At 41.3% G+C, this 26,093-nt stretch overlaps 1 protein-coding gene across 3 annotated transcripts in view; it reads left to right on the plus strand.

The window, feature by feature from the left end:
• The window catches only part of LOC109998383 (protocadherin-1), a 201,237-nt gene that overhangs the window by 17,365 nt on the left and 157,779 nt on the right, over positions 1-26,093 (plus strand). For all 3 annotated transcript variants that reach the window (XM_065958569.1, XM_065958570.1, XM_065958571.1), the window contains exon 3: positions 4,303-6,486. In XM_065958569.1, coding sequence (XP_065814641.1) covers positions 4,303-6,486 — 2,184 coding nt within the window. The remainder of the gene's footprint in view (positions 1-4,302; positions 6,487-26,093) is intronic.

The following is a 26,093-nucleotide window of genomic DNA, read 5'->3' on the forward strand; positions in this document are numbered from 1 at the left end:
GTCCAGAGGAGGACCGTTTTAAATCCTATATCTACAAAGAAAAAGTTGTGACCCTGACCTTTAAACATACCAGACTCCATTGATAAAAGCAGCAATTTTCCCTTGCAGAACGAACCGTGATCAGTTTGCTTTTTCCATCCTTGAATTTGGTTTTTAAAGTTTATTTGTATTCAACATCATATTTTTGCAACAGAATAGCTCAACAAAATAGCACATAAAGTTGGTGCTGGACCAGCAACCTTCTGTGTCCTCAGAGGTAAAAGTATAATTTTTGTCAATGGAGTCTGGTGACTTTAAAGTAAACGGTTGAATGGCTACTTGTGGTTTAGAAAGAGTGTCTCGCTCACCACAAGAGGTTTTTTTTTCTCTCTAAAAGGATCATTTCTGTAATGTTGCCAGATACTTAACAGCCAATAGTGATCTGAATCTGATAGTTATTGAAGAAATAACTTTAAACGCATTGCTTTGATCAGGATGATTACATCTCAGCCAGCTCATGGCATTTTGTAGCTTTTGGCTGAAGCAATTCATTAGAAATGATTCCAAAACCTTTTGTACTTGTTAGTTTTTTTAGACCTCCAATAAATCAAACAGTACCCAGGATTAAAATAGCACAATTCCCTTTTCATATTCTCTCTAGAAAAGGCCAAATGTGATGATGTTTATCTTCACTTAAAGTGTGAAAAAAGAAAACGGCAATGGCTGCTCGGATGGAAGGAATCCAGCTAAAATATGCTGCCTTTGATTTTTTGAAAATATACACATGGAATGGTGAACATATTAAAAACTCAGCATAATGAATCTTAAAAGAGTGAGTCAAAAGACTGGGATAAACATGTCTGTGCCGCCATTGGACAATTTAAGCAGGTCAGGGTCCTGAAGTCAAGCACTGTCCCGCTGCCGCTAAAGCATCACTTCTCAAACGCATGTAAAGTGAAATGAATTCAGCGGGTCTCTGAAACGCAATGAGCCACATCCAGAGCAATAATACCAATAAGCCCCGTGGATAATCTCATGACTGACTCAGATTAAGTCATGCACGGCTCACTGGAAGGCTGGCTGGTCGCGTCGCACTCAGGGAGAGGAAGAGGTGGATGATACAGTGAGGTGAGTTTTTGGCAGGGTGTTCGACCCAGCTAAACAAAAGCTTCCAGCCCAGCGACATCACATACTGGCCGCCCCCGGTTTGAAGGCTCAAAGGTGAAGTTGAATCAGTAGTTAATATGTGACTACACGCAGGGATCCCACGCCCCTGCTTCACCTCCACCGCACCATCTGTCTGTATGGATAATTGAGCAGCATATTATGTGCAGTCACTGTGCCGCGTTGTCCTGCAGCTCACAGTGTTATCACTAACCCGGGCCAAAGGTTTGTCTGCAGTGTTTGGTGGACAAGACAATTCAGATACATGCAGAATAAAAGTTATCCTGATTAAAACTTTCTAAATTATTTCACTCTGAAATATTCTGTGTTTTCCAATGTCTTCCATAGAAATTATTTAATCAGTGGAAAAACTGTCAATTTTCTCAATTACTCTTCTAAGGATTTGAGAGAATCTCGTAAAGGGAAACTAAACAATCTCCTTATTAATCAGTCAAAGAATTCTTAAGATAATAAGGCAATGGAAGCTGAAAAACCAAATTTTGCCCAGATTGTTGGCATCCTACATTTCTTCTGAAAGCTACTGAAGTCTGAGCAATATTTGCATTGGAAAAATATTCCACTTATATTGACGAATGGACAAAAAAGCTCTTAAGTTGAAAAGGTAACACTCAAGCACAGGAGGGGACGAATTAATCCGTATTTAAATGTACTCTCTGACCTATTTTGCTCGAGAAAAGAGTCATGTATGTGTAATATTTGCTCTGATTTGATAGACTTTTGTCAGTTAAATATTGCTCAATGTGAACTCCAATGTAAAACGTGAAACTTGGCAGTCTGATGCCCTGATTTCCCCTTCAAATTAAATGCACAAAGTGATTTTTAAGTTAAAGAAATGAACCACAGCCTTGGTTAAATCAGATGTTTTGTTTTCAAGACAATATTTCTCTTTTGAACCTGTGTAAAAGTATTTGTCCTTCATCTAAGCTAAAAAAAAAATGCTGTTGCTGTGAAATCTCAGTTCCAAAGTCCAGTTTAACCAAATTATCTGAGCCGCTGATCTGGAAGAGAAAACTGAACTGAGCGAGGTTTGTAACACTGAATGAGAGCTCATTATAGCAGCAGAACAGCTGTAGAGAGTTAAAAGACTTGACTGGGACTTAACATTAACAACAAAGTGTGAAGAAATGACCCATGAGACTCTGACTGTTATATTATGTGATTGAAGTAACCTGTCACATTGTTCTAAGATCTCTTCTAATCTATAGAAATCATTTGTAGTACTGACATGGTCATTTGCCCTAATGACTTGCCGCCAGATTTTCATAAAAGTCACAAAAACATTGAAAAAAAAAACAGAATCCGTCTTCATAATAAGCAGACAACTTGGAATAAAACAAGGCTTTCAGTCTTCTGGATGAACTAACTATGAAATTATTCAACTATTGGTACCAAATCTACATCCTCATCAGCACCATACCACACTTCTCTTTCTTTTTTTTTAAACAGGAGACATTTCTGACAAGCAATTTAAAAACTACTCAAAATAGCCTGCCCCATTGACCAACACCGCTATAATGTATTTAAGTGAATAATACGATTGGATAAAAAATATCATGGATGAGCAATCCGCAGTAAAATAAATCAATAAATTAATGGTTTCATTTAATAAACATTCTGCAGAAAGTTTTTTGTAATAAAACATGCAGAGAATCTGGCGGCTTTATTGATGAAACCAGTCTGCCTGGCTGGTTAATTGTTAACTTGTAGATAAGCAGTGTTTATATTTGCTGCTCGCCCCGACACAGCGGCCTTGGAGAGAAGCCAGCACAGCTCCGACCCTCATCACAGCGGCACTTTGCTCCAGCAGCCCAACTGTTCAATACACAATTCTCAGAAGCTGTCAATAATTCACCTCTGTTTGGTGATGTCTGCTGCTTAAAGCCGCTCTGGAGGAAAGGAAATCAATGGGCGGGAGGAATTACAATTTCACTTTCATGCTTTCTTTAACCTTAACCTCTCCGCCTTGGATCGGTGACTTCCAGGTGCCACCCCTCGAGGTGTGCCAGTGTGTTGGTCTGTCACAGTCCTGAGCAGATAGGAAACTTTTTTACAGTACATATTTTGAATTTATTATGTGCCAGTGTGCGCTAGAGACTCTGTTGGCTGTGCTCCTCTTTTAAACCATTTTTACGTCCTAAAATGTGAGATTATATTTTCATTTGCAACTTTTTTTTCCAATTGTACATGTTAAATATTCTTCTTGTTTGATCAACTATTGGCTGTAGCCTATAATTCACCCTGCAGACTAAAGAGTGGCATCAATGATCTCATCTGTACTTACCAAAATGTAAAACTATTCCTTAAAAACAACCATCATCTCTGCTTGAATTTGTTTGTTTGAATAGGCTTTATCAATCTTTACCCTATTCACTAGAAGATTTCTTTTTCTTGTAGCTTTTAGGACTTACATTTTAGAGGATTATTATGCAGGCTTGGCTCAGATTTGGTTCTGCTTTAAAGGGAATAATGGCCTTAAAATTTAAAAGCCCTAATTACATTAATGTAAGTCCTAGGTGAAGCCTGTGGAAAATGCTTTATCAGCACTACCTGGGACATGTAGATCAGCTGTTCATCAACTAAATTTTATTCTACAGTGACCTACATTCCTAAACAGTAGCCATGGCATTGAATTAATACAATTTCAAAGTATTAGATGTGTTGATAGCAATGTGACCGAACAAGAACTTTATTAAGTGATATTCTGCTGACTAGGATTGTACCTCCTAATTGTCTAATTACCTCCATTTAGTTTTGGTTTAGGCATACAAAGCCGGATTGTAGTCAATGGTCTCTCCTCTCTAGTCTTCTAATGGGCCCTGAGGAACAGGGGCTATTGTTATAATGAGAGAAACATTAACATTCACTCATCTATCCATTAGATACCAATGACCCGTTACATGGCAGTCAGATGTTGTTGTGTGGGCGTTTGCACTCAGCTTTGATCGTCTGTTTTGTTTTACACACAGCAGAACATCCCCCCCCATCATCTCTCACTTATTTAGGCTTTTTTTCTCAGTGCATCAGCTAAGGACCTAAACTATCACAATGGCTAATTGAAGCATTGTGCAGGGGGAATGCAGGGTTCTTGTCAGGCAGTTTATGATTGTGAAAGTTAAACTTCTTTTCTTGTCCTCACAGGTCAGAGCAAATGATGCAGACACTGGAACCAACGGAGAGATAGACTACAGCCTCCATCAGGCCTCAGAGACCGTCCAGAGGCTTCTACGCATTGACCGCTCAACCGGCATCATCTATGTCAAGGGTCTAGTGGATCGCGAGGAGGAGAACTTCCTCAAGTTCTTTGTGGTTGCCAAAGATCGTGGGCCAAACTCAAAGAGCTCAAAAGTCCTGGTGACCATTGTTGTGAGGGACCAGAATGACAACGCACCAGCCATCGAAATCCGTGGAATTGGCTTGGTAACACATCAGGATGGCGTGGCCAACATCTCTGAGGACATGCCCATAGGCACTGCTGTGGCGTTGGTCCAGGTTTCTGATCGTGATGAGGGTGAAAATGCGGTGGTGACATGTGTGGTTGCTGGTGATGTCCCATTTCAGCTCCGACCTGCAAGCGAGTCAGCTAATGATCGCAAGAGGAAATACTTCCTGCAGACAACTACCCTGCTGGATTATGAGCGTGTCAAGGATTACAGGATTGAGATTGTTGCTGTGGATTCTGGGAACCCAGCCCTGTCCAGCACGAACTCCCTTAAAGTCCAGGTCACAGATATGAACGATAATTCACCAAGCTTTTCCCCAGCGCTGCTTGAGGTGGACTTTTTTGAGGGCAACCAACCTGGCGACAAGGTCCTGGATGTCACTGCTACAGATGCAGACAGTGGCACAAATGCAGAGTTAGCGTATAACATCATTGAGCACTCGGCCAATAAGCTCTTTGAAATTGATACCCACAGTGGAGTAGTGCGTGTGAAGAACCTGCTAGATAGGGAAGAGACGGAGCGGTATGAGTTTCGTGTGGCGGCAGCAGACAAGGGCGTCCCAAGCAAAACTGGCACTGCTACAATTGTGATAAATGTTCTGGACCGCAATGACAATGACCCCAAGTTTATGCTTAGTGGCTACAGCTTCTCTGTAATTGAAAACATGGCGCCTCTCAATCCTGTTGGGGTAGTGACTGTCACTGATGAAGATAAGGGGGAGAATGCCCGAGTGAATCTGTTTGTGGAACCAGACAATGGCAAGTTTGTTATCCAGAATGGCACAGGAACGATTCTGTCCCACATATCCTTTGACCGTGAAAAGGAAAGCACTTACACCTTCCGCCTGAGGGCTGTTGATTCTGGTGACCCACCTCGGTCGTCATATGTGGGTGTGACCATCAATGTCCTTGACGAGAACGACAATGCCCCCTATGTCACCAAACCAGCAAACTCCTCTTACACATACATGTCACCTATCACACCAACAGAGACTCGTGTGGAGGTGGTGGAGGCTGAGGACATTGACTCTGGACTAAATGCTGAGCTGGTCTACACCATCACAGGTGGCAACCCATATGAGCTGTTCCATATCTCACCGAGCAGTGGGGAAATAACTCTGGCACAGGAGTTCACTGGGAAACACAACGGCCTGCACCGCCTTGTGGTGAAAGTCAGCGATAAAGGCAAACCTCCCCGTCACACCACGGCCCTGGTCCATGTTTTTGTCAATGACACCAAGTCCAATGTCTCCCTCATTGAGGCACTGGTCGGACACAGCCTCTACACTCCTTTGGACAGGGACATTGCTGGAGACCCAAACTATGCCCTTGCTCAGCGCAGCAACATCCTGTATGGCAGCCTTGCGGGTATTGCTGGTGTGATTATGGTCATTGTTGCTGTGGTTGTCATTAGACATCGTCTTCAGAAGGACACCAAGAGCGGCTACCAGGCTGGCAAAAAGGAAAGTAAGGACCTGTATGCTCCAAAGCAAGGCCCCAAAAATGGTAAAGGGAAAAAGAGCAAAAAGGGGAAAGCTCCCAAACCGGCTAAGCCACTAGAGGAGGACGAGGAGGCCAGCTTACAGAAAGGCCTCAAGTTCAACCTCATCAATGACACTGTCAACGACAGTCCCAGAATCCACCTTCCCCTTAACTACCCACCAGGAAGCCCTGACTTGGGCCGTCACTACCGCTCTAACTCCCCCCTACCCTCCATTCAACTACAGCCTCAGTCACCCTCTGCCTCCAAGAAGCACCAGGCTGTTCAGGACCTTCCCGCCACCAACACCTTTGTGGGAACGGGCGACAACAACTCAACAGGCTCCGACCAATATTCGGATTACAGCTACAAGGCCAACCCTCCAAAATACAGCAGCAAACAGGTAGGAGAGTACGCAAACACGCCAATGTACCACAGGGACATTTATTGGACCAACCAGGTGTGGTAGTCGAGCTGGGACTTATTTGACAAAGCCGATATCCTTCCACCAAAGCTGCACTGATTCCCCCCTCTCACAGCACCCACTTCCTAACGGCAGTTTAATTCTTGCTTTGGTTCTATTGTGTTCAACCATTTTTGTTCTGTTCTGTTCAGTTTTTAATTTTATTTTCACCTTGACATGGACACCACAACATCCACTCCATGAAGGATTTCATATGGGATAGACCAAATATGGGTTAACCAATATTTATCTGGTGATAACAGCCCAGAATGAACTCTGTCGATGAGAAAAAACTGAAGGGTTGTTTAAAACACTGTTTGTTGGTTTCAATTTCTCCACAATTGCATGTTAAAATGTTCACCTGTTATTTAATCAAGAACTTCTAAAAGTTTGGAAACTTTTCTATAAAAAAGGAAACAATGATTTGAAATACGAACAATCCCATATGGGTCTATCCTTAACATGTTTTTCATTTTGTTATGTGTGTTTAGTTTTCACAGTAGGTTAAATGAAGGAGGTTATGAGTTTTTTGTTTTTTTGTTCACAAGTGTTTTGAATCTGAAGTTATTTGTGCAGCCATTGATGGAAGGGTTCACACTGACATCCTCATTAAGTCTGAATGTGTTTTTCTTTTCCTTTTTTTTTTTTACTTGTCTGGAGAGCTGACTCAAGTGTTTAGAGCTTCTTTTTATGGCCGGATCAGCTTGTTGAAGTGTGACAAAGAGCAACTGTGAATTCCTGAGTTAGTTTGGTACCCACATTTTTATTGTTCCTTGGCTTTTCTTTGGCCAGGAACTAGACTAGGGCTGAGGAGCCACTTTAGAGTGTTTCCATCCAGTTCGGACCAATTTAAGGTAATTTCAGCTCGGTCAGGGAGCCAAGACGTGAAGAAAGGAAGAATGAAAGGGAATAAGAAGGAGAAAGGAGGGTGTGGGGGTTGAAAAAGCTACTACACTATGAAGGAAAAGGTACACTAAGACAAAATACAACCATTTTGTAACCTCTGCACCTCCTGTCAGGTCGGCTGAAATACGTCTTTTAATTTTGCCGTGTTCCCAATCAGTGGGGTTTAAAAGTCAATTGTTTGCACAGATTAATGGCAGGTAATTTTCCAGGCGCCCGCTTTCGCCTTCTTTTACCCAGAGTGCCTTGCTCTTTTCTATTTAATGTACAAAAAAGGGGGTTGTTGGGGAGGGTTGGGGATCATTAACTGCGTGATGGTGACGAGCTTATACGCTCATGTCGTCATGTTCTGTGGCTGTGAAATTTGAAAAATGTCACGTGCACTGTGAAAAACCATGAGACAATCGCTTTGTTATGTTCAGACTTGTACATATATGTGAATGACATACATGATATTTTTGTTTTGTATTTTTTCATCAGTTGCAACATTACTGTGTTGTCCTGTGAGTGTGTGTGTGTGCTTAACAAGGGCATATCTTTATTTCCCTGCTTCTTAAAAGACTTACCAAAGACTCACACACACACACACACCTGCATATTCACTGTCATCACCATAACAAATATTTCGCTTAAGTTGTGTTTTGTAACATTCCTGCCGGTGTTAGCATATTGCTAGGGCTCCTGCTGGGTTAATATTTAGCCTGTTAACACTCCTAGGCGTGACACTTCACAGGCGTCCACACGGATTTACAGACACACACGACATCACGTCTGCTCCATCACACACCTGCCCAATCATGTACTCTGCTTCTTCTGCTCTGGGGAAATGTGTACATTGTTATTTTTTGTTTTGTTTTTTACAGCTTAAAACAAGATTTTTATTTCAATAAACATGTTGCATAAATGTTAAAGTGGCCCTCTCTTTGCATTCACTGGGTGGGGGTTATAAACAGGGTACTGGGAGCGTTGGGAAAGGTGCAGCTGGGAGAGAGGTAGAAGTATCTCATTTTTCATTTCCATCCTTCACACATGGAGAAGAATGTACGAGGTGCAATCACAGGATAACTTAACTGGCAGTAAGTAAGAATTGTGCAAAACAATGAAGTGAAAACAACTTGTTTTCAGCAGCTTGTACTATGTAAGGTGCTGCACACTTGGAAGTATGTCAAGGTAAAAATGTTTTAGTGTTAACACCAAAGAAAAGGCTTAGTTAGTGCAAAGAAAAAATTAGTAGGCGAAAATCGAAAAGGAAAATGGAGAATAAAAGATGTAATGTAAAAACATAAATGTGAAATATGATAATGATGAGTGAAAATAAGAGGTGTAACATATGAAGTTAATATATTAACTTAGGGAGCAGGACTACGCCCAAACCACATCAAGTACCTGACAAGCCTACTTATACTGAGCCATTCCACTCCACCCTGTTTGTCTCATTTCTTCGACCCACCCTCCCTTCCCTCCTCTCATCCATCCACCCCCCTTCCTCAACCCTTCATCTCGTTCGTCTGATTCTAGGCACAGTCTGGGCTGTGATCAGCTAGGGCAGAACTACGCTTGAGACGGGACCCCCCCCCCCCCCCCCCCCCCATGCCGTGTCTCCCTCTGCCCTGCATTTTCAGTCCATCCTTCCAGACCGGCCAACTGACAACATCCTCTTCCATCATAATCATTACCTTAACATTCATTCATTTGTCTCAACATTCATATTATCTTGACACATATGGTTGTTGCATGGTCCTTGCTAGTGAAAGTACAAATACCATATCGTCCTTTAAACTTACTATTTAGGTACGACTTCATCTTCTACATCTAAACTCTAACTCATGAGTAAAAGTAGTATTAGCACGAGTTACAATATAATTCAAATTTAAAAGTAAAAGTACTCCCTACGCAGCCAAACTGGACTGCATTAAAATATTAGAATATTGATATCGATGCTTACTTAATTTATTCAATACTGTTTCATTGTTGCATTTTACTTTGTTTGCTTCTTGGAGTTTATGAAATCTTGCTCTGCAAGGTAACTCCAGGTTTCTGATAACAGTAGTTGAGGATAAACTTGAATATTTTCCAAAAATTGAGTAAAATTACCATCATACTAAGAATTCATCTGAATGATTTACTTGTACATGAAAAAAAATGTTGTTAAAACTTAGTTTAGCTGTTCTCCAGTCAATCAAACATTGTCATTAAATTTAAGTGAAAGTGGTAAAAAAAAGATTTGAAGAAGTTTTAAAATGAACTCAGAGAGTCTTTGATGTTCCCGGACAAAGACACTCACACACACTAGACGATGAAACAGCAGACAAGAGATCAAAACAACGCAGAGCAGGTGCCGAAACCTGCAGGGGTTAAAGGTCAAATATCACTCAGACACAGTTATTAGTGACCAAGAGTGAAGAGGTCAGAGGTTAATGAAGTCAAACCAACCCCTCCCCACCTCATCCCCACTTCTCTTCCTCCCCCCTCCTCCTCATCAGGACTCTACATTAACAGTCCGAAGTCATCCTTCCTGCTTTTATGCTGACCAACTCGGCTGTCTCTATGGTAACACAACGACCTGAGTGTGCGTGTATGTGCTGACTCATAGTACTGACCCCCCCCCCCCCCATCTCCAGCCCTGCTGCCTCCATCCAGTCCAGCACAATCCCTCCTTCTATGGAAAGCTCTGGCGTTTGAATGGCGAGAGATGAAGAAAGCGAGTGTGTGTGTGCGAATGTTGCCTGTCACTCACTTTATATAAGCCGCGAGCAGAGTGTTTGTTCCTCTCTCCCACATACCGACTATGATTTCATGGATTGCAACAGTCAGAGTTACATATTTACATGTAAATAAAAAGAGAAATGTCAGATTTTAAGTAGCATTTTTAATCATTTTAATCCTTTGAAGAGTATTTAAATTCAGATCTTTGAACATTAGCTTGCATCAACAGGGATATCAAATTGCACCAGAGGGGTTTCCCAGAGAAAGCTGCAGAAAATTGGAGAGGGAAAGATAAAAAACTGTAAATACCAACAACAGGGTGTGAAAAATTCCTTCTGTCTCGACACTACTTTGTCGTAGGTCAGCGTATCACTACGCCTGCAGCCTTGCTCTCGTATCACGGCTCCTCTCAGCTGTCTGAAGGAGAACAGGAGGCTGCAGCCTGTTCTCACAACCAACCACTTCGTCCAAATCTGCATTTTTCCCCTCTGTTGTTTTTCTTCAGTTTAATTCATAATCTGTTGCCAAAAAACAAAAAAAACAAGCTCAAGTGTTTCGCTCAACAACGCAACAAAAACAACGGAGCTGAAGGATAAATATTTAAAGGATTGACGTTAGTTCAGCCAGGGATGAGTAAGTCGGGTTGTCGGCCGCTCCATCACTTTGACATCTCAACAATAATTGGAAGGATTGGCCTGAAATGTTGTGCAACTTTTACATTTTTCAGAGAGGATGAAAAATGTACTTCACATGTACAATTTCTGTAGCTTCATTAGATCTGTGTTGGATTTAGACTTTGATGCAACATTGATGGTGATGAAGATATTATACTTTAGCTTGAATGTGCATTGCAGGTATGTTGAGTTCAAACATACATTCAGCCTGTTGACAGAACATGCAATGTTGACAACTATAACTTTGATTGGCTTGCCTTGCACAACAGAAACTGAAGAAAGCATAGACAAAATGCCAGTTCGTTGCTGAAGCCTGTTGGATTTCACCTAAAGCAAAAACTTGAATGGTGTTTGCCAGTCTCAAATGTCTACAACATGTGAAAACATATATTAAAACATAATGCAACACTTTTGTAATCCAAGTTGATACATGTAAAAATTGGATTTAATGCTAAAACTGCATTTTTTTTTGTTTTTGTAAATTGACACTCTTAGTTAGATGCCTGCAAATTTATATTTAACGGTCCCAAGGATTCTTGGTATTAAGGTACTTTAGGCTGATTGTGCGTTTATCTTTATAGCACCAGGTGCAACATTTATGTCTTGCTACCACTCCATCTTCCTTTTTTCAGTTGCCATTTTTTTATAGTACACAAACAAACCTTGAAAAATTCAACACAGAGGAAAATAAACTGGCTGTTACGCTATATAGCTCCACAACGATGGCATAGATTCAAAGCAAAATACCCAGCAGAACTGGAGCCTTCAAACTCATGGCTCTCTTTCTCAAACCAGACTTCTTGGATTCTGTTTTTTTTTTTTTTTTTGTTGTTCACCTGTACTTGAAACAACCCACCCACCCACTCGCTGACACTTCCAACAGTGCTCCACTCTGAACTGAACGCCTTTGCAATAACGTAACGGCTACAGCGGCACAAGGTTGAATAAACAGAGGTATTTTTACGCCCCATCAAAAAGCCCTGTAATAAATGTAACAAATAAATATGTGAATCAGCCAAGTGAGTTCAGTCTGTAGGAGTTTGTTCCCACCCTGGATGTCGGGTTCCCAGATCTGACAAGACAAATATTTCTGTTGCACAACATTTTTTTTTTTCTTCTAGACTTTCTTTACTTTTTCTGTGAAAAAACTCGGACCACCTGAGGCTGCGAACAAATCCTTGAGTAGACAGGAACTGAGAGAGAAAAATCAATCTTTGGTTGAATTGTTCATAACTCATGTTAATACTTCATTCCGAGGGGTCACGAACCAAAGAGACTTGGAACTGCTTCTCTGTAGCTTTAAGAGGATATTTTTCTCTGTGAGGTTTGCTATGAAAGAGGCAAAATACACCTTACTGTCAGACTGTCAGCCTCCCTTCAAAAGATTCGACTTTAATCTCTGCCAACTGTATGGATGAAATATTCAGTAAAACCATTAAATAAGGCATTTTCTACCACAAACCCTGATAGTGATCACTTTGCTCTGCTTCAGTTGCAGCCCGTGAAATGATCCCCTATTGAAAACAGGTGTCCTTTTAATAGGAAACATGTGTTTCTGCTGGTTGACGGTCCAACCCAACAGACAGAGGGCTTCCTGGTTCTCCAAGGTGTCCGACGAGCTGTCAGAAAAAGAAACTGTAATGGCAACCATTAGCCGGGCAGCTGGAGGCTTTTTCTCCCCAGAAAATTGCAGTCATTTCACTTCAGGGGCTAAAAATGTCATCTTTCATCAGTCAGACACAGCTGAGAGGAAGGTTAGAGGTGTATATACCGGCACCTCACTCGGCAGTTACTTCAGCTGGAGAACAGCTATACGACTAGAGGCATCGCTCAAATAATGACCACCTGTATCTCTCTGTAAACAAATTCTCTCCACGCTGATGTTTCTCACCATGGAGAGTTCTGAAATAACCCTTTAAGTGAGCTGAGAGAACACAAAGGTTCCCTGACCAATGAAGGAAGGACAGAATGAGAAGAAAATGCATCCATAACTTTAGTAAAAGTACAAAAAACGCAACATGAATATATCTTTTTACAAGTAAATTCCACTATTGAAAATGGTGATTTTGCATTAAAACATCAGCACCATCAAAACCCCAAATTATGGTCCCGACCCACCCACAAAAAAAACCTGAACCTAAAAGATGAATGATTCAAAATAGTTCTCAGTCTCATCTTCACAACTACTTTTTCCCCCAACATATATCATGTGTTCAGAGACCAAGTTCTGATTTTGCTTTGCCTGGACTTGAATCAAAATCGGTTCTGGCTTTCAAAATGTTGGTTAGGTACAAAGTATCTTTACTATTTCAGCTCTATTACTTACTTGATATCTAAATTTAGTGAATGAATACATGCACAGCCGTCGTAGTGGCTCAACTGAAGTTCAGGGGAAGTGTGTTCTCACAGGTTGGAACAGGTAGAGATGGAGATACATCTCTCAGTATCTCCAGTTTGGAAGGCTGAGTGTGTGTGTGTGTGTGTGTGTGTGTGTGTGTGTGAGGGGAGGGGTGGGGGGTTCTGGTCACAAAGGGGCCTTTGTGATGCACATACTCACATAAGAGCCACGTTATTTTTTCCTAAAACACACACATTCCTGAACACGGACATCACTCAGCAAGACATAATCCTCTCAGCCCTCTCTCTCTCTCTCTCTCTGTGCCTGTGTGTGTGTGTGTGTGTGTTTGTGTGTGTTTGTGTGTATATGTGTATACTAACAGGCGATGTGTGTGCTGCAGAATACAGCCTCTGAATAAGAACACCTCAATTTGAATTAAACTAATTATTCTGAAAGACGTTTTACCTTCACAGGTTTACGTCAGATTCTACTCGACAGAGCCCGTTAAAAGCTTTCACGCTCTGTCAAGAGATCGTCCTCTAAACACTCATTCCTGTCAATCATGTGCCCACTGAGCATGCTCCAACCCGTGACTGTCAGGTGTTTCAAGAAAGAAGGCAGGTGCCAGAGGACTCACTTCCACAGCTTAGTAAAAATACAACTTTTTGTGTGTATTTAAGTTCAGCTTTGCGCCATTAAAACCTCCGTCTTTGTTTCCATTTTGAGCATTTTTTTTCTTTGAGTTGTATCGGGAAAATAGTGGCTTTGCAAATTGATTCATATTTCTTTGTAGAATCATTATAAATAATCAGACACATTGATTTTTAATGTATGTTCTATATCACGATAAATGACCTCCATTAAACATCATGTGCTTTCCCTCTGAAAGAGAATTTGAGAGTTATCGTTTTCTGGTTGCATGTTTGCGCCTCTTAAATCACTGTCATTTGAAGCCGTTTGCGTGAAACACTCATTTCCCATTTCTGTTATTGACATTGTTTCACAAACTGCCAAACAAATACACACCAGGGGAGATGAGCCGCCAACGTCAAGCCTTCCTCCTGGATCGCATGAATTTACCCAACAAAACAAGAAGTTAAAATAAAACGTCAAGATAGGTTTGATGCAACATAATGTCTGCATATTACGATCCATACTTTTGGTACATGTAATATAGGAAGTCTAAGGTTCTGCTTTCTTGCTTACTTAGCTGTCAAAAAACAAAAAAATGTTCTTCCAGTCAAAGGACAAAAAACAATCCTGAGGCAAGACATGGCGTAAAAAAGAACGACGTGGAAGTGGAGTACCAAGCAACCGAGTCTGCTTTACGACGCTATAATGAGAATATTTTGCCGTCATATCAATGTTGTGTGTAGTTTGACAGACCATAAAGAACATAATGCAGCAGTTGAATTACATGCACAGAGATCGTACCAGTCACGTGCATACAGTCTTTGGTCACGCTCCGATCTCAGGCAATGAACGTCACCTCCCACTACCAGTCGATCAGAATATATTCTCCTGATAACATCCTGCAGTGTTCTTACATCACGCCAAAGATCTGCAAGGCGCTTACATGAGAAAAACTCGGATAAGGACTGAGGGAAAAAATTGGCTGTTTCAGGAGTTTAATGCAAGTGTGAAAGCACTTTTCAGGTAGGGATTGTCATGGATTTTTAACTTCTTTGTTTGACTCACTGTTTCATATCTCTAGCTTCATATTTCCACACAATTTTCTGCACATTCTTTTGGCAGTTTTTTTGATTGATTTATGAAATGTGTCATGCATCATTTGCATTATAGAAATTAAAGACAAGATACATCCTCTTTGCTGTTACACTACGCAGCTCATATTTACATATTTCAATTCCAAGTTCGAGGCAGATAACAATCTGTTGCGACATTACTGGCACCCTGAACTCCACGTATTTTATTTTATTCATACCTGATATGACTGCAGCCACTGACACAATATGAATCAAAGCTGAGCTCTGTGATAGTCATACAGTATGTCCTCCTACAGGAAATACATGAAGTCCAAAAGAGAAACAGGAGCGGAATCAGTGTGAAATATGAAATCTTCTCGGCCTTTTGTTCACAAGGAGCGGTTTATTTTAACCGACCTATAGAGAACCTCGAGAACCGTGAAGGAACTCCTTCAGTCTTCTATTCAGCCTCTCTCTCTCTCTCTCCCTCTCCCTCTTCCTCTCTCTCCCTCTCTGTCTATCTCGGTCGCCCCCTCAGGGCTGTGATTGTGTTTGAGCCACTGAGACGACTCAATACAAAGATCAGTGTGTGTATGTGTGTGTGTGTGTGTGAGTGTGTGAGAGTGTGTGTGTATTTTACTTTTATGCGGAGCCAGAAATCATAAACACATGAAACATAATTTTGTCAGTGTGCTATTGTGTGTGAGTTTTATGTGCGTGTGTGTTTGTGTGTGTTGTCTTGCCACCTGCTCCAACAACACAAGCGAAGTGGAACGGAAACCTGCCTGAGGCAACACACACACACACACACACACACACACACACACACACACACACACTACACAACCAAGAACAAAACAGGCTAGTGACAGTAAATGCAGGCATGGAGAGAGGAGGATGAGGGGGTGGAGGAGATGAAGAGGAGTACAACAATCTACACACACATCCTACATGTAACATCATGTGTGTTAGCTATGTGTGTGTGTGTGTGTGTGTGTGTGTGTTTGTGTGTGTCACAAACAGGGCTGGTAGCAGGTGGTATGACTCAAGAGAGGAGGAGGAGGTCGCTGCCCTCCGCTCACACACTCACCTGTAGGCGGGGTCGGCGGTCAGATGTGTACAGCTGCTCTGTGCACTGGGCTGCTGAATTTACACACACACACATTCAAACACACACACACACACACACACACACACACACACACACACACACACACACACACACACACACACACTCAGACAACATGCCGCTTGTTAGCACAGGCGCTGCTAACATTGACGCGCTCACTGAGTGTCCGTGGTGTGTTGTGTTGTTTTTGTGGGTGAAAGAGCAGCAGATCAGAAATGCATAAACAGTGAACCGGGTTTGGTGTAGGTTGTGTTGATTCATATTCTGCTTCTCATTGAAACCTCTTCTTTTATATGCAAATGTTTCAATCTGTCAAACCCTGTTCTTTATTCTGCTGATTTAAGCTGCAGCTGCACACAGCCATACTTATGTCATGAACAATGAGCATCTTTTTTTCATTGCCTGGGGATTTATTTAACATGTTTTTAGATAGTGTTGAATATTAGCTGTGCAAGAGTTGTTTCTTTAGCTGTTTAGCTGTATAAGATCTCAAACAAATTCCCTAAACAGTCCATTATAATGAGCAGTTATTGCAGTATCAGCAGTTGTATTGCCCCAGTAACAGTAGTGTTAGTAGGCTAGTAGTATCAGTAGATTGACTGGTGGTGGTTTAAGCAGTAACATACTGTAAGTATTATCAATATCATAAGTTGTAGTACAGTTTCATGTACACAAAGCAGTACAAGTTTTCTGGACAGTTCCACTAACAAGTTCCAGCTATCGTATAACTACCAATAATACAAGAGAAGTTCCAGGAAAACATTATTCGCTGTGCTCACTCTCGGCTGAAAAAAAAGTGCCATCGCGCTTGTCAATGTCACTCTCCCTCGCCAGCCAATAAGAATCAAGGAGGGACGGGACTTCTGATTTCAGCTTCGTCCTTCAACACTCGTGGAGAAGAAATGTATCCGACTCCTCTTTTTGATGGGCAATTGCCAGGTCTAAATCTGCTGCCGAAGCCAAGATTGGATTCATTTAGATTATTTAATGTTTTCTTGGTGATGTGTCACTTTCAGTCGGTGTTCAGGAGGGTTAGTTGAATGGCAGTAATTTTCTGTTCAACTTAACGCAATGTTTTGTGGCAGGATTAGAAGAATTCTGTACTTTTGTTCCCTTAAGGTAAAGAGTAATGTCTAAGAGCATTAATCGACAATCTCCTCCTCTCTTGGTTTTCTTTCTCGGATGAGTTCTGTAAAAGTACAAACCGAGCTTGTCTCCTTGTTGGCAAGTGCATCCAATTAGAAAACAACTTCTCTCATTTAGGAAATAAAACAAATGAAACTTGTTAAAACAATTAGGTGGGAACTGAGACAGGGAACGTCTCTGTAGCGGTCCTTCTTGCCAGCCAGGTGGACGGTTTCACAAGTGTGTGACGTCACATGAAAACAGTTTGAATAGCAGTTAAAGTAAAAGTATCTCTTAGAGCACAGTCAGAGGTGGAACCGGGTGCAGACATTTGCATCAGATGCTAAGTCACAATCAGGACTGTCAGCACAGAGTCTATGGAGGGAGACACAACTCGAGGTGTTTTAAGAACCTCTGCCAAGTGTACAGTCACAGACAGTCGTCGCGGCAACCGCCTCCGTCTGCTTCCTGACTGACAGGTGATGGAGGGGGAAGTGACAGCTACCGTAGAGCAAGAGAGACAAACACCACTTCGTCAATCAGCTGCAGCTCTCTCCGTCAGCCTCTGATTGATACGAGCGGAGTCTTTGTGTTTGCTTATTGATCAGTGATCGAAAATCTGGCTCGGTTATTTAATTTGCGTCGTTTTCATCATCTTCTTCTTCTTCCTCTGCTGTTTTTCCTCTGTGCTACAAACACACACAGACACACACTGAGCACCCTCTGCCCTCGTCACGCCCCCTCCTGCAGAGTCTAGAGATTGTATGACTGGCAGTGTGTATGTGTGTGTGTGTGTGTGTAAGTGTGTGTGCCTGTTGGTTAACTGCTTCAGCGCAGGCATAAAATGTTGCAGCGGTTGGCCGAGCTCATAGCAGTTTTATAGAGCAAGCGGGCCCTTATCTCCTTCTTTCCCTTTTCTTTCTTCAAAGAAATGTCCTCCCTTTTTTCCCCTCTGTACATCCTTTTTCGCTGCTGCTTCTCCTTTCCTCCTCCCTTTCTTCTTCATTTTTATAATTCCTTTCATTGTTTTATTTCCCTCCTCTTTGCTCTTCTGTCACCTTTCTTCTTGCTTTTCCGTCCTTCCTTTGGTCCATCCTCTGTTTTTTTTTTCTTCCTTTTCCTCTTCATCCCTTCTTCTTCCCATCTTTTTCGTTTCCCTCATTATCTTCTCATATGAATACGTATACTCATACTTCCTTCTCCTTTTTAAAATTCTCTTTTCACCACACTCAAGCTGTACCATACCCAGGTGCTCCGTCAAGCATGGCACACTCCCTTGGCCCTAGTAAGGTTGGAAGAGGAGTCCTTCGTTTGCTCACAAGCACAGGAATGCATCGTGGACATGACTAGTGTCCATCCACTCCTTCAAATATCCAGAAATACAGGATTGCAAGAGGGCTACTTTGAATGGGGAGGGGGGACCATCATACTTTAGCATAGTACAGGGCAACTGGGCCTAGTGTGAGTGCGCCCCTACTTTCATCCTCTTTCCTCATTGTTTTTTCCACATTATTTCTTCATTTTTCAATCCTTCCTTTTTTTATTTGAAGTCATTTTTTTGTTTTTTGTCCATTCTTTTTCCTTTCCTTTTCTCCAATTTTCTTTTCTTTCTACATCCCTACTTATTTCCTCCTTTTCATCACTCTTCTTTCCATTTCATTTCTCTTCTTCTTTCTCCCTTTTCTTTGCCCCTTTTCCTTCTTTCACCCGGCCTTTTATGAAAAAAAAAAACCCGTTCACCTCTGTTTCCTTTAACTTTTCTATCTTTATTCTTTCCTCACTCCCCCTGTCCTTCACTTTCCTCCCTTTATTCACTGCTCTTTATCCAGTTTGCACCCTCTCTCCTTCCCTCTCGTCTCTGGTTTTTATTTAATATGGCCGCCTCGTTCTTCACCTTGAGTCACCTCTCCTTCCTCCGCTCAGACTGTGGAGAGGAGATAAGAGAGGGGGAACGAGAGAGGGAGAGAGAGAGAGATGTTGTCGTTCTTTACGAGGCTCTTTCTCTCCGTTTCACCTCAAGTGTCTGTTTGGATGGGAAACACTCGTCTCCTATCTCCTCCCCCTCTCTCTCTCTCTCTCCCTCTCTTTATCTTCACCTTTCATCACCTGTTTTTATCTCCTCCACATTCCTCATCCTCTCGCTCTGCCCTCACTTCCTACTCTTCTTCTTCTTCTGTTTGTCCTCTTTTCTCCCTTTGCCTTCATTCTCCTGGTTTTGTTCTTTTCTTCTTCTGACACCTGTTCCTCTTCTTTTTTCTCGCCCTTGATCTTATTTGCCCTTCTCTGCTTGTTCTTGCTTCTCGTTTCTAGATCTTCTTCTCCTTAACTTCCAAACGTTCTTATCCTTCATCTTCTCCTCCTTCCTTATCCCCTTTCTCTTCTTGTTTTACTTCTCATGGTTGTCTTCTCTTCCAGTTCTTCTTGTCCTTCGTTTCCTCTTTCTCCTTCTTCTTCTTCTGAGTTCTTGATCTCCTGTCTCAATTTTTTCTTCATCTCATCGTTTTCCTTCTTTTCTTTCCTTTCCTTTCCTCTTCTTCATCTTCTCCTTAACTTCTTGCCCTCCATGATTTCTTGTTTTCTTTCTCCTTCCTCCTTCTCTTTTTTCTTCTTAAACGTCTTTAGTTATGTATAAATCTTTAGTTCTGCAACAGCAGCCTTCTCATTGTACATCATTTATTTTTATTTTTTATTTTTACATTTTTCATACTTTATTAATCCCTGAGGGAAATTCTGGTTTTACACTCTGTTATTAAGAGACATGCTTCTCACACACATGAACTACACACATACGCAAACAGGACCTGTGGACATGCTACACACTGCTACACAGGGAGCGAGTCAGAGCGGCTGGGGGTTCGGTGCCTTGCTCAGGGGCACCTCGGCAGTACTAGGGAAGTACCCTGGCACCTCTCCAGGTACCAGGCCTACTTCCATTATTATGCCCCACATCGGGGCTTGAACCGGCGACCCTCTTGTTCTAAACCCAAGTCCCGACTGAGCTACTGCTGCCCTCTTCATGTTTTTACACGCCAAGTATTTATTGCTTTGAACTTGAAGCTGGTAAAGGTGAAGCTTGTTACACAAACATATACATTTAATGTTAATAACTTAAATTTACTTTTTAATTTTAAGGGTATTTGTTTTCAATTGAGTATTTCAATTCATTTCTAATCACTTAGAAATGTATTATACTTAATAGATTCTTTTCTGATACAGCTCTAGTTTAAACATGCAAACAGTACAAATAATATGAATTACAACTTTAAACATGAAGAGCAGTTAAAAACATGCTTAAAACATCCATGAAAAAAATACTTTACTATTAACCCATTACATCATCATAATACTTCCACCACTGGACTGTGTTTTCCATGTTTTAATACTTTGTGTGAGAGAGATCAGTCTGTTCTGCAAAGCTTCATTCAAGCATTTAAGGAGGTTTTAGTCCGGTCCTCAAATGCACCACTTTAGCATGCTGTGTTTGTGTGTGTGTGTGTGTGTGTGTGTGTGTGTGTGTGTGTGTGTGTGTGTGTGTGTGTGTGTGTGTGTGTGTGTGTGTGCGCACACTCACTGAACAGCTGTTTCTCTCTTCCTCTCTAATCCTCCAGCTGACCTTATCTCATCATCTTTCATTTCTTCTTTACTTTAATTTTCATCCAATCTGCTTTATTGGAACAAATGCGATTTTTTAGAATAAGGCACAATAACATATTTGAATAGAAACAGACAGAATAACATAAGTAATACATCAAAAAACAGGATTCTCTCTCTCTCTCTCTCTCTCTCTCTCTCTGTGTGTCTGTCTGTCTGTCTGTCCGGATTAGTGGCTCGCCCTAATCTCTGGAGGTTAAATTAGAGGATTGAGGTCGGATGTTAACACACAGCTCCGCATCTGTGACTTTTTCTTTGCTTTTTCTTTCTCTTCCCTCTTTTTTTTTTGGGGGGGGGGAGGGAGTATTTCTGTTATATTTCACAAGAGCTGAAAATTTCCCTAAAGGTTTCTCTGAATCCTGTTAAAGCCACTGCAGAAGCCGAGAAACAGAAAATAACAAATCTGTTCTGCGTCGGTGTTTGTCGGACAGCAGCGCTCATGTTCTCTCTTCAGCGGCTGTCAGAAACCAAACGAGCAGAGACGCTTCCTAATGTTCATTTCCAAAAATAAAATAAAATCACTGGCACACAAAAACACACTTCAGACAGTTAATCGTCTCAGACACGCTGACAACTCCAACGACGAGAAAGCACAGACGAACAACACCATCAGTATCTGAAGTGATCAATAATGATTTGTGGTGTTTCAGGAAGTAAACAGATATTTAAGGCCAACTGTTTTCTCTTTGATAAAGACATCAGTTAAGATTAAGCCAAATATAAGTGGACATCACTGTAGCCCTGGGCATGAAAGGGCTGTAAACGGCCTTATTTGTTCTAGTTTTTTTGCATCAAACCAAAAGAATATCGCCCTTGTCGTTTCTTATTTGTAGGTTTAAACTTGAAATATGTTGAAACACATCAGTTTGTCACTTCATTTCAGCATAAAAACCCGGACTGGAACTTTTAAACTATAGGCATGAAATGAACACAGTTGTTTGTTTGGAGCTTGGACACCAGTTGTGGGTTAATCCTACACTGAAAATAGTCCCCAGCAGATTTTCTTCTTCTTCTCCTTTTTTAAATATGCAACAATAGAGATTTACATCTGAGGAACCAAAGGGATTTTGGGTTTCCACCAAAATAGGACCTTGTTTCAACCCATACTTTGAATTATTCCTCTGGTAACAGGCTAAGGTTAGACGTTGAACTTTAAAGATCTTTAAAATCTAGCGGAGTTGGAAATTGGGGGGAAAGTATTGGATCCAAAAAAGCTAAACTTTCAGCAAGAAATCTAAGGATTAAGAAACATGTGAAACCAAAAACACAAAATCATGAGTGTAACTTCACTATACTGTACATAACAATTAGCTTACTCCTTGTAAGTGTGTGGAGAGCGACAATATGACCAAAACAGCATACAGCACACTAATTGATTCATTTACCGGAGTCCTGATTGTAAAAACTCGAAATGTGGAGGTTATTAAAAATGTAATTGCTGAGGCCGTTGTGCTTCCTTCTCCAGACAGCTCGCTTTCTAATTGGCTATCGTTTTGTTTCATCTGACAACCTCGTCACAAGGCGCTCGGCTGTGGTTCCCCCCCGACGCAACAGGAGATCAGATCATAATTCTGAACATGATTAGTATTTACGATTTGAAGTCAGTGTGGCCCAGATCAGATCACTCTTAACACAACTCACACCCCAGGGAAGTCTGGCAAGATCATTTAATCAACCATCAAAAATAATCAGGACTTTGTCTTTTCTAAAGGGTAGAACCGGATCCAAAATCTGCCTGACTAAATGGTAGTGTGTACCCTGTTTTATATATTCTAACCTGAAACAAGACATTTTTCTCTAAACCTTACCAAATTGTGAAAATGTCTTCCTCAATGTCTTCTTCTTTGTCCAGTGTGAACATGCAGGTACGAGGATGAGTGGCCTGTCATTGTTTGAGGCAGTATACAGAAAAAGACTCCAATTATTCCTATTAGACTGTCGGAACAAACAATCAACTATATGTGGTTAAAAAAAAAAACATGCTGTTCTAACACCCCTCTTTTTTTTACTGTATTTTGACAACAGAAAACAATTCATACTTCTCTTTTTAAAAACATTCCTTTAGCACCTGGTGGAATAAAGAAAGAACTGGTTAGACTGGACCTTTAATTCACTTCCAAAGACTCAAATCTGACATAAATCTGCTTTTTTTTTTTTTTACAATTATCAGAGAGGAGAAAAGAGGCCGAGCAGCTGCTGGATCTTGATCCATTATTAATCTACAACCGCCGGTTTGAAAGTTTCTTAATGAGGTTTGGGAGTTTGAAGAGTTCAGTGTGTGTAAAGTGTGTGTAAAGTGTGTGTGTGTGTGTCTAAAGAGTGTGTGTTTGTTTGCCATTCCACTGAAAGCAGAGAGAAATACTGCAGAGGTGGAGACACAAAAGGTGACAACAGAAGGAGATGAATGGACTGATGACACACCTGGAAGCCGAGCTGGAAACTCCACTTAAGCTGTCTGTCATGGCGGCCTGTCACGGTCGTCATGGTAACGGGGACAGGGACGAGCTAAAACCTTCTCTTGGTGACACGTTTGGGCAGGCAGGGAGATAAACACGCCAACACACATACCTGGTCTTTCGTCGGTGTTTGCATTTTACTTTGCATACAGCCTGAGGTCATGTGACGTCGTCCTACCGTCTCTGGAAAAGCCTCCGCTGTGTCCTCCATTGTGGCGTCCGTTCGCCCGCCAGCCTGCTGGCTCGTGATGTGATGTCGCGGGTGGCCGAGCAGCCAATGGAGCGATCTCCACAAACTGATAAATAAACACATGGAGAGTCAGCGTGCCGCTGCAGGGGCTGCTGGGTAGTTTGGTTAGACTGATCTGCTGCGTGGACCGACTGCTGATCCTCACACTGTGTTCATTTGTCTGCCTGAAATCACCAGATACTGTTTGTGTTCAGTTCTCTGCTGATCAAACAAAATGTAATTTATTTATTGGAAAAAGTCCAAGTGTGTTGTTGTGCCAGGTCCTTTAATTTAAATATCCAATGCTTTTCTATTTCGTATAATTGAAAATTATATAATACTTTAGTACTTTTGCCTTTTATAGCACAAATAAATCATTGGAAGACAAAACTCTGGTTTAAGGAAGCTTGTAATAAAAGATTGTACTTGTTTTGAGAAGACACACAATGAACCAAGTAATCCAGAAACAAGTAATTATAATAAAAGTTAATAGAATAGAATACTTTATCATCACAGATGTGCAACAACATTTCTCAGCGTATAGGAGGATAGAATAACACAACAGAGAACTAGACAGAAACAGAAAAAAAGCTTTTAAAAAGTCAGTTCAATTGCACTTGGCATTATTGTACTTGCCTCATATTGATCAAACTCTTCTAGTTTTAATCAGAGTTCAGTTCTTTCATGGCACTTGGGTAGAAACTGGTTAGGAATCTGGAGGTTTCATGTCTTCATAGACCTGTAGGCTCTCCCAGAGGGCAGCAGAGTAAAAAGATGGCGTCCAGGGTAAGATGTGTCTGTGATTGTGTTTGTGGCTCGACGTAGACATCAGGATCTGTATTTGACTTTGAGAGACCGTACCTGTGTGCCGGTGGTATCCTGTATGTATTTTATTAAAGTGCTATCCTGTTGCCCTCCGTGCAGCCAGAGAGCCATACCAGGATGCCATTGCAGGTAGTTCGAAATAACACAGGTAATACCAAATATTCCGGTAGAGATTTCGACATTTGTAACACTTTACCATTGTTTTTTTCTGCATACACTTTTGAATTAAAGCCAAAGGAACTTCACAAATTGAAAGGAAAATATTGGATTGGGAGATATACAGTATACAGATTGTAGTCTATATTCCTATATGTTGTCAATATCCCGCTAAATAATAATTGCATGGTGTAGGATACGGCATACAACAGCAAAAGCTAAGAAACCCAGCCCTCTTTCCCTTTTCTTAAACGTCCAAAAATGTTGTTTCCTACATTTCCCATAATGCAACAGTCAAGCCTATTTTGAAAGACTTCCCCCTCCTGCTAAACTCCAATGTCTTTCAAAGTGCACATAGGCCTACATGTTTAAACAACAGTAAAAAAAAAAACATGGAATCTATACAGACAAAAAACTTTTTAATTTTTAAAGAACTGTGTAAATTAAATAAATGAAGATGAATAAATAACAAAATAACCAAAGAAATACAGAAATATTAATATAAATCTAAAATGGTACAAGTCAAAATGGGAGCAATCTGTGGCTAAAATCTCATTCATTGACAGATGTAGCACTTCCTGCTCAAGTCAGCCAATCGTTGAGCTCGGATCTGAATTTTAAAAAGTGGAAGAAGGCGGGCCTCAACATTTGAATTCTCAAAAAAGCTAACAAAGCATGACGCTGATGCTGCCGTAGTGGTGAGTCAATGAAGATCTGTGCGCGCGAGGCCTAGTTAAGCCTGGTTGTCTGTTAGCATTTTAGCTTGCTAGGTTAGGTAGGCCTACTGATTTGGTATGCTCATAAAAAGGCCATGCTCAGTTTGCTGGTTAGCATGTTTCTTGGTCAGTTAGCGAGGAGTGTTTCTTTTTTAAGCAGGCTTGTTGTTAGCAGCTAGTCTTTTTTTTTGTAATTACTTCTTTGGTTACCATAGTTAGCTTAACAGACAGTATCTCACTAATGCAATGAGCAATTTCAGATAAGGAGGTTATTGTGATTAAATGGTCAAATGTTTGCATCATACGACATAAACACATATAAAGTTGCATTGGTGTATGTGTGTATGTGTGTGTGTGTGTGTGTGTGTGTGTGTGTGTGTGTGTGTGTGTGTGTGTGTGTGTGTGTGTGTGTGTGTGTGTGTGTGTGTGTGTGTGTGTGTGTGTGTGTGTGTGTGTGTGTGTGTGTGTGTGTGTGTGTACTTTAGAGTAGCGATTAGCATTGGGGTGAGTGCTGCCTTAGAGAACTGCTGAGTGGGTTTTAGCGCAGGAGAAGTACACTAAGGCTGGAATTAACTTGATTTACTTTCCTGTGTGTGTGTGTGTGTGTGTGTGTGTGTGCGAGTGTGTGTGTGTTGTGTGTGGAGAAGGGGTGCCACACTAAAATTGGCAAAATGAGGTGTAAATGTCTTGAGGCAGATGAGCTGCCCATAGTGAGCGCAGAGCTGAATATATCACCAGCAGCTCCAGGAAAGCTTTTGCGAGTATTAGTGTGTGTTTATAAGTGTGTTTGTGTGTGTTTATGAGTGTGTGTGTGTGCGCGTCCACACTTGGCAGCCATAGCCAATCATCGTCCATCATTCAGTTTTGGTTCTGACAGCTGGAAGAGGCAGAAAGTCCCTAAACGCCTCAGAGAAACACTTAACTGCCTTTGCT

The sequence above is a fragment of the Labrus bergylta genome, chromosome 9 (genome assembly GCF_963930695.1).
Source record: "Labrus bergylta chromosome 9, fLabBer1.1, whole genome shotgun sequence".
Lineage (NCBI taxonomy): Eukaryota > Metazoa > Chordata > Actinopteri > Labriformes > Labridae > Labrus > Labrus bergylta.